Below are 16,991 nucleotides of genomic sequence, written 5' to 3'. Positions count from 1 at the left end.
TCCAGATTCTGTGCTGTTTTCCATGTATATTACTCTTTCTTTCTTCTTTCACATCTGAGATCATACAAGGCGTCTTCTTTTAATATTCAAACTTCACTGTGCTGCATAAGTAAGGAAGCATACAAGGCATTTTGTCTGGGCAGCAAGTGATCTTTCTCTTGGGCTTGGTGGGTAGGGGATGGAGAGAACGCTCACTTCACAGTAACTGATCGTCCTAATTACGTGTTTGCAGTGTGAGGGCAGGAACAGCTGCTCGTGGGAGTTTCTGTACAAACGATTGTGCTGGCTGTGGGTGGTATATAGGGGCCTTGTTATAACGGGTACGGCTCATCTATAGAAATAGACAAAAAGTGGGAGCTGTCATTTACTGACAGACTAGTTAACAGCAACCAGTATGTGGATGTGCTACTCTTCTGTAGGTTTTTATGATTTGTTTCGGTTGTAGGGTTGGAAATGAGATTGAATATGTCATTGATAGCCTTGTCATTTTTCATCATAGCCTTTAGTGAACCCCAGGTATTATTGACCTATTGATCTAACCTTTGTATCCCTTTGCTTTGTGGTAGCACTTGATTATGTGAACTTTAAGGCAGTATAAACGTCTTGGTTTTCATTTTCAACCATCTTGAGATGGATATACTTTGTTATTTAATTCAGTTTATTATTATTCTTTTTTGACCACACTGTATTGCATGTGAGACCTTATTTCCCTCACCACGGATCAAACCCATGTCCCCTACAGGGGAAGCTCAGAGTCCCAACCACTGCACCACCAGGGAAGTCCTGGAGATGGATATTCTTAACAGTAATAGGGGCACTGTTTACACTGATAAAACTGTTTATCTTGAAATTTCCATTGAATCTAATGATTTTCTGAATTCCCAAGAAATGTTTGTTCTTGCTGCTTTGTCTGTGATTGGCCTCTATTCCAAATCCTCACTTGTTACCATTGATTGATTCATTTAACAAATATTCAGTGTCCCTCCCTTCCAATATGCCAGCCACTGTTACTAGGGTACCATGACTATTGGCCTGATACTGTCAGCACTTCGGACAGTGGATGGGTTATGTGCGTATTTTTCATTAAAAGCAAGAAAAAAGACAAAGTGTCTTACTTTCTTTTTTTCTGGAAAGGAGCTTTGGTTTCCTTGATACGTTTTGCTTGGTGGGACTCTGTTTTAACTGTGTCTTTGTTCTTCCTCAGAGGCAGCCCCAAATGAATTAGATCAGATGTCAGGAGAAGTAGAAGCCCTGTCTGTTGAACTTAAGCATTACATTCAGGAAGATAACTGGAGGTTTGAGCAGGAAGTGGAGGAATGGGAAGAAGAACAGTCTTGTAAAATTCCTCAGATGGCATCTTCCACCGGCTCAGCATCACAGGACTTCTCTCCATCTCAAGGTATCTGAGCAGGCTGTTTATGCCAGTGACTTGGGGGAGTTCACGCTGCACTCCCGTAGCCAGCCCCGTGCGCATCCTTTGAGTGAGCCATGCCACGCTCTGCACAGTGTGATCAGAGTTGGTGTTGCACAGCCTGACAGCCTAGCTTGTGGCTCTAGACAGTCAGTTCTGCTGAGCAGAAGTAATAGCAGAAGGATTAGCAGCTAGCTACCTGGACTTTCACTCTGTTTAGTGCTTGCTCATTTCCCAGGTTGCAGGAGAAACTATGGTAAGATTAATAGGTAGATTTTATGAAAACTATTCTGTAAAGTGATCTTCCTAACGGATAGTTATTTATAGGAAGCCTTTTTGCCATGAAGAAATATGATAATATTGGGAGCACATTAAACTTTACAGAGTCATCAGTGACTCCTTGCTGAAGTAGCTGTTTCTTTTAGCTACTTGTTTCTAGGGGAAATTTACATAATTTTTTCAAAAGGTGAGTTAGAAGGTGTGCACATTAAACTTTGTATCCAGTCCTGCTTGCCTTGTAGAGTGTTCTAGTGGTTTTATTACCAGATGCTGATTCGTACCTGCTGTTCTTTCTCAGAATCTTCAGTAGCCTCTTCCCACGGGGCTCGGTGCCTGTCCTCTGAGCACGCTGTGATCGTGAAGGAGCAGACTGCCCAGGCGATTGCAAACACAGCACATGCCTATGAGAACAGTGGCGTAGAAGCTGCACTGAGTGAGGTGAGAGGCCGGGAAGCCCAGAATCTGGAGGGGTGGGCTTTCGGCAATAATTGCCACAGTTTTCTCACTTTTCTGTTATTCTGTGTCTGCTGCATTTAACCAATCCCTCTTTATTTCTGTTTTTTTCTTACTCTTTCTCTCCATTCTGCTGCCACAGCTTAAGGAAGCTGAACCCAAGAAGCCCATGCCCCCGGAAACAAACCTTGCAGAGCAGTCAGAGCAGCCCCCACAGGCTCGTGACGCAGAGTCTGCTGCCCAGCCTAATGCTGAGGTCTCTGAAGTCGAGATTCCCAGTGTGGGAAGGATTCTGGTTAGATCTGATGCAGATGGATATGATGAGGAGGTACAGAGATGAGTCAGGGTCTAGCTGTCTGTTGTCAGTCTTGTATTTCCTTCTCAAGTGACTAAGCATAGCTGTGTAAGGTGTTTGGCAACAGTGTTTTCTCCTAGACACAGGTGGTGGGCGAGAAGGCCTTAGTCACACTGCTGCCAGCAGGTCTCTACTCAGACCTGTCCTTACAAGGCCACTGTGGAGTCCAGGTGGCTCAGAAAGGTAGAATTTAGTTCCATGCATCATATCCTGAACACAAAATTGCCTTTTAAATTAGGAGTCTTTGGTAATATTAGCCCATTGCATTTCCTCCAAATATGAAAATTTCAGTTGTCTAGTGAGCAGGTCGAATGTGAGTTGACCTGGTTTTAACTCGGAAGCTCCGGGGAGGAGCTGCAGATTTCCAGGCTGTTCGCTGTCTGCCTCCTTTGCAGCTGTCACCACACACTAACAGTCCTGAATCCTGTCCTCAGGTTTCTGTGGGATGGTTTTTTTTTTAATCATTGCAAGGTTTTCACATTATAAAGTCCTATTTGTGCACCTGCTAGTTTCAGACTGTTTCAAATGTGCTGTTCACCCAGATAAAAGCTCTGAAAGACCGATGTATTTAGGATGGACACCCAAACCTCGGAACTCAGGTGGAATTCTCACCTCAGACCTTTCCCCTCTGAGAGCTGTAACTTACCTTGATTGTGTAGCAGTGCCACATCGTAGGTATTTTTAGACATACCTCTTTATTCATCTGCTAAATTAGAGAGCGTCTGTAGGAATAGCTGGTCATGGGCAAGGTCTGTGGTCGTGCAGAGGGCCAGGGGCCGCTAGTGTGGAGCGGGGTGTGCGAGCCTGCCCCTGCAGTGGCCGCTGGCCGGGGAGCACGCCGCCCCACTTCCCTGCGGCGGTCTGTTCACCTTTCTTTCACAGTCTTCTTCTGAACCCTTCTTCTCTGCTTTCTCTCTGTGTTTTGTGTCCTCTTGTGGTAGGTGATGCTGAGCCCTGCCATGCAAGGGGTCATCCTGGCCATAGCTAAAGCCCGTCAGACCTTTGACCGAGATGGGTCTGAAGCAGGGCTTATTAAGGTATCTCTGTTTTGTCTTGTCTTTTAAATTCTCATTTAATTAGGATTAAATTCTAATCCTTATACCACAGGGATCATAATCATGGGGCAGTGATTATATCAGATGCTAAAAAAATGTCTTTCATTGAAGTAAAACGTAAAACTCCCTTTGCTGCCCGGCCAACAGCCCAGCCATTCCACGGCACTGATGGCTCCTCCTCTCGTGGCAGTAACACAGCCTCGATGCTCAGGTCACACCTGGCCTGGAGTAACCTCCTGGTTCTTAGGAGGTGCCTATTAATAAAGCTGTGAGTGAGACCTTGCCTTTGTAATTTGGAGGCTGTAATATAAGAAAGTAGGCCATGCTTTTTAAGGTGTTTGAATAAAATTTAAGAAAAGAAATACATTTGGATTTTTAAATTTCAGGTCCTTGGTACTCAAAGATAAACGCCTGAAACAATTAAAACTTTTGTTTTTCTGAGCACTGTATGAGGAAAATGATTTTCTTGTGAGTACAGGATGTCTCTGGTGCTAGAGGAGTTTTGTTCTTTTTTGAAAGGCAAAGAGATTATAGGCTCCAGTTGCCTCTGTCATTCCTCAATAAGAACTTCTTAGAAGTCTTCTTAGAGTGATGAAAACCCCCTTAGGCAGCGGTTTCTGTGTGTATAAGCCCTCCATGCCCCCTTTTCTGACTACCAGTTCTGTCTTCAATAGGCATTCCATGAAGAGTACTCCAGGCTCTATCAGCTCGCCAAGGAGACCCCCACCTCTCACAGTGATCCTCGTCTTCAGCACGTGCTCATCTACTTCTTCCAAAATGAAGCGCCTAAAAGGGTAGTAGAGCGGACCCTTCTGGAACAATTTGCCGATAAAAACCTTAGCTATGATGAAAGGTGAGAAGGGAGTACTTCGATGAACCACCCTTCCTTCTATGTTGACTTAGTCCTCTGGAGGGGAAATGGTCATTGCTTTCTTAACTTTGTCCACAGATCGATCAGTATTATGAAGGTGGCTCAAGCAAAACTGAAGGAGATTGGTCCAGATGACATGAATATGGAAGAGTACAAGGTGAGGTCTTCTCTTTACGTCTACAAAGCAAACATATAAATTTCTAAGGCAACCCTAACAATTAAAAAACAAACAAAAAGGTAAGGAGGCCAAGCTGTTGAAACATTTGGGGCTGTCATTTATGTGTTCTTCTCGTGCGTGCTAAGTCACTTCAGTGGTGTCCAACTCTTTGTGACCGTACGGACTGTAGCCTGCCAAACTCCTCCGTCCATGGGATTCTCCAGGCAAGAATACTGGAGTGGGTTGCCATTTCCTTCTCCAATATGTTCCTCCTCGTATAGTAAATTATACATATGCACCAATATATTTATAATCCAATTTGTACAACTTGTAGTAATATTAATAAACTTTATAAGCTATAAAGCAAACAATTTTATATTATCGCCAAGACTCCCACCACCTTTCAAAAAAAGCTGAGTCAGAATGAATGATCTTTTCTTAACCCTTTGAATGGCCAGTTTCTTTATGCCATTCTTCTCTTCAGCTGATCAGCACTTCATTTCCCTTAAATACTCACTTTAGAGAAGGCAGTAGCACCCCACTCCAGTACTCTTGCCTGGAAAATCCCATGGACGGAGGAGCCTGGTAGGCTGCAGTCCATGGGGTCGCTAAGAGTCAGACACGACTGAGCGACTTCACTTTCACTTTTCCCTTTCATGCATTGGAGAAGGAAATGGCAACCCAATCCAGTGTTCTTGCCTGGAGAATCCCAGGGACGGGGGAGCCTGGTGGGCTGCTGTCTATGGGGTCGTACAGGGTCGGACATGACTGAAGCGACTTAGCAGCAGCAGCAGCCTTGTCCTAGGCAATATAATTCGTGACTTCGTGGTTTTGGTTTGCTTTAAATAATACAGTTTTCTAATATTTCTGTATTCAAAACTAAATTTTTATGCATTAAAATGCACGCTTGACTACAGATTTCCAAAAACAAAACACATCATGTAGGTACGACACTGTTGTGTGCCACCTCGGTGTGCCCTACTCATCGCCCCTGGCCCCCACCCCCCACCCCCCCAGGCAAGGTTAGTGTTGTTCCTGAAATTGGAGCGGCCTTGACCTTCTGTCTTCCCTCATCTGAATGGCTTCCTCAGAACTCGGGAGGCCGTTCATTCAGACCAGAGCTGAATGACTTTGGCGTGGGTGTTGGAAGTTAAGATCCGAAATTCTAAAGCTCATGTGAAGTGAATATTTCTGTTGCTCGGCGGCAGGAACAGGACATGGAAAATTAAGGTCAGCGGTAGACTTTTATCATAAATGTCCAGTACTTTATAATCTGAAAGCTTTTGTGTCTCCTGTTTTTGTGCTGGGCCATATGAGCTCCGTAAGTATTAGTACTGAGTTTGAAAGTTGCTGTGGGGAAAAGGGTAGAAGTAGTTTTGGTCATAATCATGAATGGCTGTCATTCCTTTTCAGAAGTGGCATGAAGATTACAGTTTGTTTCGAAAGGTGTCTGTGTATCTGCTGACAGGCCTGGAACTCTATCAGAAAGGAAAGTAAGTGGCGACTCATGTTGCCGAGCATACTGGTTGTGGATGCCCACCAGGAACTCTAAGGACCACAGCCCCTTCCACACCCGCACCGTGTCTCTACCTTTTTCAGTGTTCTGCTTCACGTTTGCACTGAACATCAAACATGTATCTTCATCTTTTATATAATGATAGATTTCTTGGTTGAGAGATATAATGGCCAATTTTCTTCGTGATAAATGAAAATGAACTCAGAAAATGAATTTTAGAGTCAGTGTGGACCGTAGTGAGCCTCTCGTCCACTTCCTTGTTGTAGAGTTGGGAGAAACAGAAGTCCAGGGAAGTGCCATGATTTGCCTTGAGCTTCTCGGCCAGTTTGCAGAGGAGCTGAGGCTGGCTGTGGTCTTTGGCCCTCTTTTCCACCTGCACCATGCTGCCTCCATGCTTAAGACTTTTCCATCCCTGTAGCTGGTTCCATTCTTGTATTAGAGAGCGATGGGGACTAAGCCCTGGGTTTGGGAAAGGAGCACTGAGCTGTTTTTCATCGATAACTTTCTCAGGTACCAAGAAGCGCTTTCCTACCTGGTGTATGCCTACCAAAGTAATGCCACTCTGCTGATGAAGGGGCCCCAGCGGGGTGTAAAGGAGTCGGTGATCGCTTTATACCGAAGAAAATGCCTTCTGGTGTGTACTCTGTATAAAGCCTGACAATTTTTGTGTTTTATTGTATTTATTTACCTCTGTTCCTAGAAGCCAGGAAGAAATATAACATAAAACAAAAAAAACCTCCTGCAGGTTTTAGATTGTTCTAAACCCTCAAGAGTAGTTCTACATTGAAACAGATTAAGTTACTTCAGTGAACATCATTCTTCTTCCGCCCCTGATAGAAGTTAGGTGAGAACCTCATCTCCCCTTTTTGGTGCTCTTCATGTGTGCTGCATCACAGCTTATATATCACATGCCTCTCTGCTAGATGGTGAGTTCCTTGAGCATAGACCCTCTTCTTAGTCAGCCTTTCTCTGTGCCTGGCACACAGTAAGCATATAATAAACATGTGTTTTCTATGTTCCCTAATTAATAAGCTAGTAGATGAGAAGCTTTAGTGATGTCTAAAGAGACTCCAGTTTTTAAAAGGTTTGAACCATAAGGATTGATCCTGCCATTCTGTTAACATTCTTGTCATAAACCACAGGAGATCTAGCCCGGTCGTTTTGCACTTGGCTGCTGTGTGGGAAGGCGCACCCATAGTCTGTCTGCCTCCCCAGGGGTCCCTCCAGGTGCTTGTCTTCAGAAAACTGCAGAGGCGGCTTAACCTCAGGCTAAGCTTGCATTGGGCCTCCCTGCCACGCAGCAGGATCACCCTCCACCAAGGAGCAGTCAGGCCCGCATTTCTGCCACTACCTCTCGTTAATGCCAAATGGAAGAGATTAAGTTGTGACATGTATGTATCTCAGAAGCTTCATTTTCTTATTATACTTGGATTCCTGTGTCAGTTGTAGATATGGCAGGGCACTTTGAAGCTGAAAAGGGAGCCTTGTAGATTTGATGGACCGCAAGTGCTTTTATTTTTTAAATCACCAAATAGAGATTACGTTTTGAACGTCCTGCTCAGCTGCCACAGGAAGGCAGTAATAAGGATTTGGCTTCTTTCCGTCTCTGGCTCTCAGTTCCCGGTGTGTGTCAGAATCACCTAAGGGGCTTTCACATGTTGGTGCCCAGGCCTCCTTCAGACGGTTAAACCAGTCTCCTGGTGAGGGGCCTGGGCACCACCTTGTCTTCTGCAGGTGATTTTTGATTTTTGGTGAAGAGTGAGAACCATCAAATAGGTCTTTTGATAGAAGCAGGTGTTAAATATGACCTTGACTTATAAGTTTAGGCCACTTGGTAAGAGGCTTTGCTGCATTCGTATCACCTTGGGGGCATTTAAAGAAAAAAATCCCAGTGCCTAGGTCAGCCAAATACCAATCAAAGCAGCATGAGTGTGTTAGGGTATCTGTGGTTTTTAAGGATCCCGGGCAATTCCAATGTACAGTGAAGTTTGGGAACTACTTGTTTAAATATTTGTCTTCTTTTTGAGACTTTTTTCCCCACTGTTTTTTATCCATAGGAGCTGAATGCCAAAGCAGCTTCTCTCTTTGAAACAAACGATGAGCACTCTGTAACAGAGGGTATTAATGTGATGAATGAGCTGATCATTCCCTGTATTCACCTTATCATTAATAATGACATCTCCAAGGATGACCTGGATGCCATTGAGGTCATGAGAAACCACTGGTGCTCTTACCTTGGGCAGGATATCGCAGGTGTGTTGTTTGTTGCCATTGCTAATAATTTCTAAGACCCCTGAGAGTTCTAGAAATGACAGTTGGACTCTGTAGCACTGGTTGTCAAACCTTTTTAAGGGATTGGAATCCCCGAGCATATAAATGCATGAAAATTACATCTGTTGTATTGAAACAAGGAACAGGACCCTGAACCCCTGTCCTTAGCCTCCCCTTACCTCCTCTTTGGTTGCTGAATCACCTCCACAGCTAGCCACACAGCTCTATTTGGAAAAAAATATCACTGTGCTCCAGCAATGTTAGACTGCTGTTACTTTTCCATCTGCCAAAATCTGAACTTGAACTTTGTAGTTTAAATATAAAAAAAAATCTGTTTATGCGGCTTGATTACCTGTCAGTGCCATAATTAAATTTTCCTGTGACTTGAAGTTGCAAGACATAAACATTTTATTAACTGTGATGCCTTCAAGGTTAATAAATTAGTAAATGGGATGTTTGTGCCTGTCCAAAGCATTTTGGAGAGAGAGCCTAAAACTAGATATTTTTAGGCGAGTTTAGTTGACTTAGAAAGTTGTTATGTATCCTAATATGAAGCCTCTTTGTTGCTCACTGATGTAAAGATATTCTGGTGATTTGTCAAAGTGTTCAAGTTTATGATATTTATTGAAAAAATCTATAATAATTAGTAGCTAAGAATTTCATTTTAATGTTTTCAGTTTTTGTTTAAACTGTGTGTGACGTTATAGCTTTACTTAATGCCATGTACACACTGGTATATTTTAATTGAAGGATAAGACCAGCGTTATCTTTATGGCAGTAGTATGTTCACAGCACATTATATTTATGGTACTTTCTCAAATTTTAAAGGATGATTGATTAGAAGACATGTCCATAATGAAGTGAATATATAGTGTTATCCTGCCGCATGTCAGATGCCTTAAAACAATGACCTAAAACTCTGCTATAGTCGGCAAATAGGTCTTTGCTCTTGATTTGGCCTGAAGGAATCGTCATTTGTCATTAGCTGGCCAGAACAATGCTTTGAACTTGGAGGTTGTTGCAGACTTAGTAGTTTTAACTCAAGAGATTTATTTAGCTGTATACTAACCATCTATTTTCCCTCCACAGAAAATCTGCAGCTGTGCTTAGGGGAGTTTCTACCCAGACTTCTAGATCCTTCTGCAGAAATCATTGTCTTAAAGGAGCCTCCAACTATTCGGCCCAATTCTCCCTATGACCTTTGTAGCCGATTTGCAGCTGTCATGGAGTCAATTCAAGGAGTGTCAGCTGTGACAGTGAAATAAGCCCCCACGTGTTCAAGACCCAGCCTGGTCTTTGGTTGACCGTCTGTTGCACAGAAGTCTGTTGTCACAGTGTTTACCCTGGGAAAGGGATTAGGTGGGAAAGTGAGACTCAGATCGAGATCCTAACTATGCTGTGTGTGTAAAGAAGGGTTGAAAATAAAACTGCACTTTTTAGGTACAGAATCATAGAAGCAATTTCACGAAAAAAGGCAGGAACCAGTGTATTAAGGCATTGATTTGTGGCAGAAGCCCTGAAATGTCTCTTGTCCCTGCAAGACAGCCTGGGTTTTTCTGAGCCTCAGAGTATCCTTCAGGCATCAGTATTTTTGACAGCAGACTAAAAGGGTGATTCATCAGGACCTGAACTGTATGAACAGCTACTCGTTATTTTATCAGATACAGATGACATTAAAAAAAATTAGCTGCAAGGGAGGAGATGAAAAAATGGGTTGTTGCCCGGCTCTTGACAGGAGATGAAAAAAATAGGTTGTTGATGAGCCACCACCCTTTCACATGTGGGTAGAACATAAGGTCATGTGGCAGTAAGAGGCTGAAAAGTCAAAAGAAGGCTGCCTCTCCTTTCTTCCTTTGATTTTATTTTATATTTTTAAATAAACCAGAAAACCTCATACTCAGTCCCGAGTGAAAGAAAGGAGAAAGCATTAAGGACATCAGATGGAAGAGCAGCATTGTGAAACTTGACTAAAGATCACATTTTCAGAGTTGTTAACTATTTAAAGGTAAATTTTTCTAGCATCTGAAAATGGCTAAAACACATGGCTAAGGCTGCTGCTGGTCCAGAAGAACATTATGACACCCCACCCCCTTTTTTCCTTTTAAAAAGTAGGGGATGTGGGTTTGTAAAAAAATATATATATGTATATGTAGAGAGAGAAATATCCCGTTGACCATTTTTAGAAGGCTCCAGATTGGGTATTGTGTTTTAACCAAATTTTAAAGATTACCAGGGGAATTGTGGGAGGGTCAAAGACTTGCTACAACTATGCAGATTTTATAAATGTGCAATAAAAGTATTTGTTTTACCTTTGGTATGCAGTATGGCCTTTGTTTATATATGTTCTATTTTGGAAATGGATGGACTCAGTAAGCATTTCTCATGTTTCAGTTTTTCTTCTTACAGAGAAAAGAGCAGATTAAAGGGTTAAGAAGCTTGATGGGAATGAAAAGTGTCAACTAAAAATAGTCACAACCTGAAAGCAGAGAGAGGTTTTATTCGGTGGGAATTTTTAGAACTTCAAGCCTGGGAGGCAGCCTCTCAAGTAGCCCCGAGAAACTGCTCCAAGGAGGCGACGGGGAAAGGAGTCAGGTTATATAGAAGCTTGTACCAAAGAGAGGTAGATAGTCTGAACATCAAAGATTACTGATAATTAAGGAAAACCAGCTATCACAAGGAGTTCAGCGCTCTTCTCTATGGGAAGGTGCAAGCATCTGGGTTCACTGAACTCATTCCTTTCCTATGCATCTCAGCTGTCTGGGGGCATTGTTCTCCCTGTTCGGGCCCTCTGGGCTCAGAAACGGACATTTGGAGGCCTTGAACCACAGCTGGCTGTGACCTCCTTTCTAGATAGGGCAGGGGATACTCCATTTCACAAAGGCAAGTCACTTGAGCAACGCCTAGTGGTGTCTGATTTCCTCTCATTTGCTGTTGCATTGCACTTGAGTGTATTCACATCGTAATTTGATTCAGAAGGCAAAAAAGTTTTTCTTGAAGCTGAATATTTTATATTTTGGTCAAATGAATGGTTAAGCCATCTTTTACAGATATTCAGAGGTGCTTTTGTGTTTTAAAGCTCACTGCAAAGATTTTTTTCATGGGGAATTGATTAATTTTCTTACTCATTGATTGTGTGTGTGCTAAGTCGCTTCAGTCATGTCTGACTCTTTGCGACCCCATGGACTGTAACCCTCCAGACTCCTGTGTCTATGGGATTCTCCAGGCAAGAATACTGGAGTGGGTTGCCATTTCCTCCTCCAGGGGATCTTCCCAATACAGGGAGCAAACCCACGTCTCTTGGCATTGGCAGGTGGGTTCTTTACTGTTAGTGCCACCTGGGAAGGCTTTTACTATTTACCATTTGCCTTTTGCTTTTAAATCCCTGTCATTACTGAGTGCTGTGCACAGTTATGTAACAACCCTGGGATGATAATGAGGATTGTTGGCTTGCCCAAGGTCACAGGTGTCCTAGGTAGTGGAGCCAGGACACTTGTCCTTGGTGTGTCTCATGTCATAACCTGTGTTATTAACAACTACTCGACTGCTTTGTGCCTTTTCACATTAGTTATTTCCTGATCAGCTTTTGAAAATCTGTAGTTGGTGAAGAAAGGAACAGCTGGACATCTGTAGAGGTGGATCTGCTCAGACCACCCAGCAGGGTGCTGGGACTGCCTTAGGTATTGCTAGATTTCTTTTAGGGTCAGGAAAGTGCCTCAGGCTAAGAATGGTTTTACTTATTTCAAGGGTTGTGAAAAAGAAGGATGAGCGGAAGGGATGTTGGGGACAAGGTGGGAAAAGAACCAACCTGACCCTTGACCTGGAATGATTCAAGAGTTTGGGCAGGTTACATGACTTCTCCATGACTTCCCTGGAGACTGGGATTCACCTGTCCCTGGTTAACTGGCATTGCAATCCTTTTCTGTTGGGCTTTGTTAGCTCTTTTAAGAACTATCGTTCAGTCACTCAGTCATGTCCGACTCTGCGACCCCATGGACTACAGCACATCAGGCTTCCCTGTCCTTCACCATCTCCCGGAGTTTGCTCAAACTCATGTCCATTGAGTTGGGGATGCAGTCCAACCATCTCATCCTCTGTCATCTCCTCCTGCCTTCAGTCTTTCCCAGCATCAGGGTCTTTTCCAATGAGTCGGCTCTTCGCATCAGGTGGCCAAAGTATTGGAGCTTCAGCTTCAGCATCAGTCCTTCCAATGAATATTCAGGGTTGATTTCCTTTAGGATGGACTGGTTTGATCTCCATGCAGTCCAAGGGACTCTCTACAGTCTTCTCCAGTGCCACAGTTTGAAAACACCAATTCCCTGATTGGGTTGGACAATTAGAGGCCGCATGCCACAACCAAGACCCACTACAACAAATCAATCAATCAATGTTTTAAAAAATAATTTCTTGGCTTTTTTTTATGGCAGGAATCCAATTACTAGCTCTTGTGTTGGCTATTTTACGGTTCTAAAGAGAACCCTGTGCAAAACCTCCACATCATTCCCTGGTGCAGCTTTGGGACTTTCTGACTGACCTCTCCCAATCCTCTCAGCTCCTGCTCTCGCCACTCCCACCTTCCAGCAGTGCTCCGGACAGTGCCACCCAGGCTGCCTTCCCCGGCACCCATTCAGGTTACAGAAAACTTAGCCATCCATGCACCAGTCAAAGGCAGGGGGGCTGGTGCTGCTGCCTCGCCCCATCCAAGCCAGCCCGCCCCCTGCCGCGGGCTGCTCCAGTGCTGTTCAGGCACCCTCCTCTGTGCCTCGGCCACCAGGAGTTTGCGCCACTCAGCAGGGTGGGATGCGTACGTTTCAGATACCGTCTTTCCTGCTGGGAGCAGCTGCATCTGTGAGTGGTTCTCCTGTGGTCCATCTCCCTGCCGCCCCCCTCACAAGGAAGGGTGGAGACATCACAGTGCTCCCAACTGTTGTGAATTCCCTTCCAGGAATCCTCCCTGATGAATCTGGGTGCTTCTCTTAGGCGGGCTGTGTGAAGGCTGACCACCAGTTTACTTCCTAGCAGGAGTGGTGAGCCCCTGTCTTTAGAGTGAGTACTAGTACTAAGTCAATGCACTCGTGTCCAGCTCTTTGCAGGCCTTAAGGACTGTAGCCCACCAGGCTCCTCTGTCCAGCAAACAGGGCTTCCTGAAGAACCCAAGGCATATGTCGCCCATTGGATTTAGCTTTGAGGTACTATTCAAAATTCTGGGCAACTATAAATATGGACAAGGTAGCAAGAACACCTGGCTTTAAAAATAAATCCATCAATTAGTAGAGTGGAGTGTGATTCCAGTTTCTTTCAGTTCTTCATCAGAGGCCAGCGACTAAACAGTTGTATTACCCTAACCCTAGCTGCTAAGACACACCTCCAGTCCAGAAGCCCATGGATCTATTTCTGATTTTCCTCCCATTCCAAAATGTGTCTCACCCTTGCGACTTTCCCCTTAGAGCTAGTCCCAGAGGCTCAGAAGGGTAACAGATGAATATTTTAACAGGAACTTCCTGGAATGCCTTCTTTGCAAATGGTGAAATGTTCACCATTCAAAGGAAGGCCAGTGGAGAAGATAACACGGAACTCATCAAATTCTAACTGCATTAAGTTTGGCAAGTCCCTGAGTTATTTTCTTAAAATGCCTTGCACATAATAAAAGCTTTTGGCTTGAAACCTTAATTGATTGATGTCCCTTTCTGTTTTTCATACATATGACAACACACTTCTCCATGTGTAACCACAACAAAGAAATGTTTTTAATGCTAATTTGCCACAAATGTATGAGAAAAGACTGAGCTGAAGCTAAGATTTAATGAGTTCTATTTTTATTTCTCATTATTTTCCCTACAAAGTAGCAGGTAGATAAAAGCACCGTGGCAGTTTTAGGTGAAAAACATCTTCTTCCTCAGATTCTTTCTCGAAAAGTAGACTCTGTCCAGAATGCAGATCACTTCCTTCAGGGGATGACATGCTATTGACTGCTTGGGAATCAATCAACAGGGCCTGCTCCACTCCCGAATTTTTTTTGTTTAATGCCTTTGTGTCCTTTTTAAAGGAGAGTTAGAAAAACAGACTTTTTTTTTTTTTTTTTTTAACAGATGTTAGTTTGTGCCCTTTCTTTGCAGAGGAAGCCATAATCACATGCTGATGGAAAACATCGTCAGCACCTGCACCCTGGGGATTAGGGTGAGGGCTGCAAGCCACCAGCAGGAGCAGGTGAGCTATCTGACAACAAAGACCCTGTTTAGACCCCAACAAATGCACAGAGAACGAGATTTTTTCTGACAGGTCTTTTTCCTTCTTCTGCTGGGGTGCTGGTTTTTCCTTTGTTCTGGTGGATTGTCGGCAGCCCACCCCCACGAAGCAACCAGCGGGGTGATGAAAGACTTCGGCAGCATCCAAACCTTGGATTCAAGTCTCTGCCAGCTAATTACTCACTGTGGGCATGTTGCCTAAATTCTTCATTTCCTCATTAGGAAAACAATATCTGTTCTCCCCAGCTCAAAAAACAAAACACCAACCCTCAAAATAACAGTAAATAAAGCACAAGATATGTGAAAGTGCATTGTCATTCTTAAACCCCACCCAGCTATGTGGCAGGGATATGGCACAGGGACAGTTCAGTTCAGTCACTCAGTTGTGTCCGACTCTTTGCGACCCCATGAATCGCAGCACGCCAGGCCTCCCTGTCCATCACCAACTCCCGGAGTTCACTCAGACTCACATCCATCGAGTCAGTGATGCCATCCAGCTATCTCATCCTCTGTCGTCCCCTTCTCCTCCTGCCCCCAACCCCTCCCAGCATCAGTCTTTTTCATTGAGTCAACTCTTTGCATGAGGTGGCCAAAGTACTGGAGTTTCAGCTTTAGCATCATTCCTTTCAAAGAAATCCCAGGGCTGATCTTCAGAATGGACTGGTTGGATCTCCTTGCAGTCCAAGGGACTCTCAAGAGTCTTCTCCAACACCACAGTTCAAAAGCATCAATTCTTCGGTGCTCAGCTTTCTTCACAGTCCAACTCTCACATCCATACATGACCACTGGAAAAACCATAGCCTTAGGTGTTAGGAAAGTAGGGTGGGCTCCTGCTGCAGGTCAGCTGAGCTCCTATTCCCAGCCCCCATGCTTGGCTTCCTGTGGTTCTAAGAACACAGATAACGTTCTTCAGGCCTTACAGGCCCTGCAAGGTCTGGTTCCTTCCTACTTCACCAGCCTTGCCTTACACTTTCTTCTCTTTCCATCTAGAACTGCTGTCCACCCTTTAGCTTTTAGCCAGTTACCATTTCCTTAGGGTACCCACTCATCGAACCTGACTAGGTTAAAGTCCTCCTATTGCATGATCGTATAGAACTATGTGGTGGTGGTGTTTAATCACTCGGTCATGTCCGACTCTCTTGCAACACCACAGACTGTGGCCTGCCGGGCTCCTCTGTCCATGGGATTTCCCAGGCAAGAATACTGGAGTGGGTTGCCATTTCCTTCTCTAAGGGATCTTCCCCACCCAGGGATCAAACCCATGTCTCCTGCATTGGCAGGTGGATTCTTCATCACCAAGCTACCAGGGAAGCCCATGGAACCATGTACCTTTCCAAGTTTGTAAAGTCTGTCACAATTACAATTTCCACTGATGTGACTCCCTGTCAATATTTGTGTCCCCTAATTGCCTAGATGAGGGGCAGGGACAAGTTTTGTCTTACTCCTGGTTGCTAGCACAATGCCTGGGATGTGGTAGGTGGACAGTAACATTTGTTCAAAGAGATGGATGAATGATGACATGGGTCCTCCTTGTAGATCCTATGGGATCCAAGGACAACTCTTGGCTATTTGAGCTTCGATGGCACCCCACTCCAGTACTCTTGCCTGGAAAATCCCATGGACGGAGGAGCCTAGTAGGCTGCAGTCCATGGGGTCTCGAAGAGTCGGACACGACTGGGCGACTTCCCTTTCACTTTTCACTTTCATGCATTGGAGAAGGAAATGGCAACCTACTCCACTGTTCTTGCCTGGAGAATCCCAGGGACGGGAGAGCCTGGTGGGCTGCCGTCTATGGGATCGCACAGAGTTGGACACAACTGAAGTGACTTAGCAGCAGCAGCCTGATTGAAACTTGGCCTCGAGATCTTTGAAATGTAATCGAGAAAGGATAGTTGATAAAATGGGCATCAAAACCAGAGAAGGCCAGAATACAAATTTGATGCAATCCCCTTTTATACTGAAAAATTCATTTACCTAAGGCTTTTAGATCTGTGTATGTGAAGTGAACATATACAAAAGGATATATGTAAAAGGGAAAAGAGCTTTCTGGAGAAACCGATCCCTACAGGATGTTATTCTGGGTGAGAAGGTATGTGAGTCAGGTACTGCAGACAAAGCTGCACCAGGGCAGACTCATTTCCTCAGAAAAAATAAAGGGAACTGATATGGGCTACGCTGGCAAACGGTTTATTCTTGTGTTGGTATGTGCATATTCTTGTTGAGCAATGGGTACCTCAAGATGCCAGGGCTAGGCCAGGGCTCTTCATTAGAGGAGAAGCATCTGAACACAAACAGTACAGCCTCAGGGCAAAGTGCACCACCAGTGTGTGGAGGGAGGGTCTCCTGGGTCCTGTGAGCAAAGGTGCCTTTGAACTTGAAGA

At 44.4% G+C, this 16,991-nt stretch overlaps 1 protein-coding gene across 24 annotated transcripts in view; it reads left to right on the top strand.

Moving 5' to 3' along the window:
- The window catches only part of USP28 (ubiquitin specific peptidase 28), a 65,415-nt gene extending 54,734 nt beyond the window's left edge, over nucleotides 1–10,681 (top strand). For 8 of the 24 annotated variants that reach the window (XM_086339289.1, XM_086339278.1, XM_086339288.1 and 5 more), the window contains 10 exons: nucleotides 1,205–1,399; nucleotides 1,989–2,128; nucleotides 2,286–2,471; nucleotides 3,440–3,535; nucleotides 4,228–4,406; nucleotides 4,503–4,581; nucleotides 5,995–6,074; nucleotides 6,608–6,731; nucleotides 8,155–8,350; nucleotides 9,458–10,681. In XM_086339289.1, the coding sequence (XP_086195415.1) occupies nucleotides 1,205–1,399; nucleotides 1,989–2,128; nucleotides 2,286–2,471; nucleotides 3,440–3,535; nucleotides 4,228–4,406; nucleotides 4,503–4,581; nucleotides 5,995–6,074; nucleotides 6,608–6,731; nucleotides 8,155–8,350; nucleotides 9,458–9,633 (1,451 nt within the window). In that variant the 3' untranslated portion in view covers nucleotides 9,634–10,681. The remainder of the gene's footprint in view (nucleotides 1–1,204; nucleotides 1,400–1,988; nucleotides 2,129–2,285; nucleotides 2,472–3,439; nucleotides 3,536–4,227; nucleotides 4,407–4,502; nucleotides 4,582–5,994; nucleotides 6,075–6,607; nucleotides 6,732–8,154; nucleotides 8,351–9,457) is intronic. The other 16 variants (XM_086339300.1, XM_086339296.1, XM_086339295.1 and 13 more) reach the window with 3 other exon arrangements.
- Nucleotides 10,682–16,991: the final 6,310 nt, after the last annotated feature.

The sequence above is a fragment of the Bos grunniens genome, chromosome 15, assembly GCF_055505025.1.
Source record: "Bos grunniens cultivar Pamir isolate PY7600 chromosome 15, Bosgru_T2T1.0, whole genome shotgun sequence".
Lineage (NCBI taxonomy): Eukaryota > Metazoa > Chordata > Mammalia > Artiodactyla > Bovidae > Bos > Bos grunniens.
This window is presented reverse-complemented; position numbering and strand designations above follow the sequence as displayed.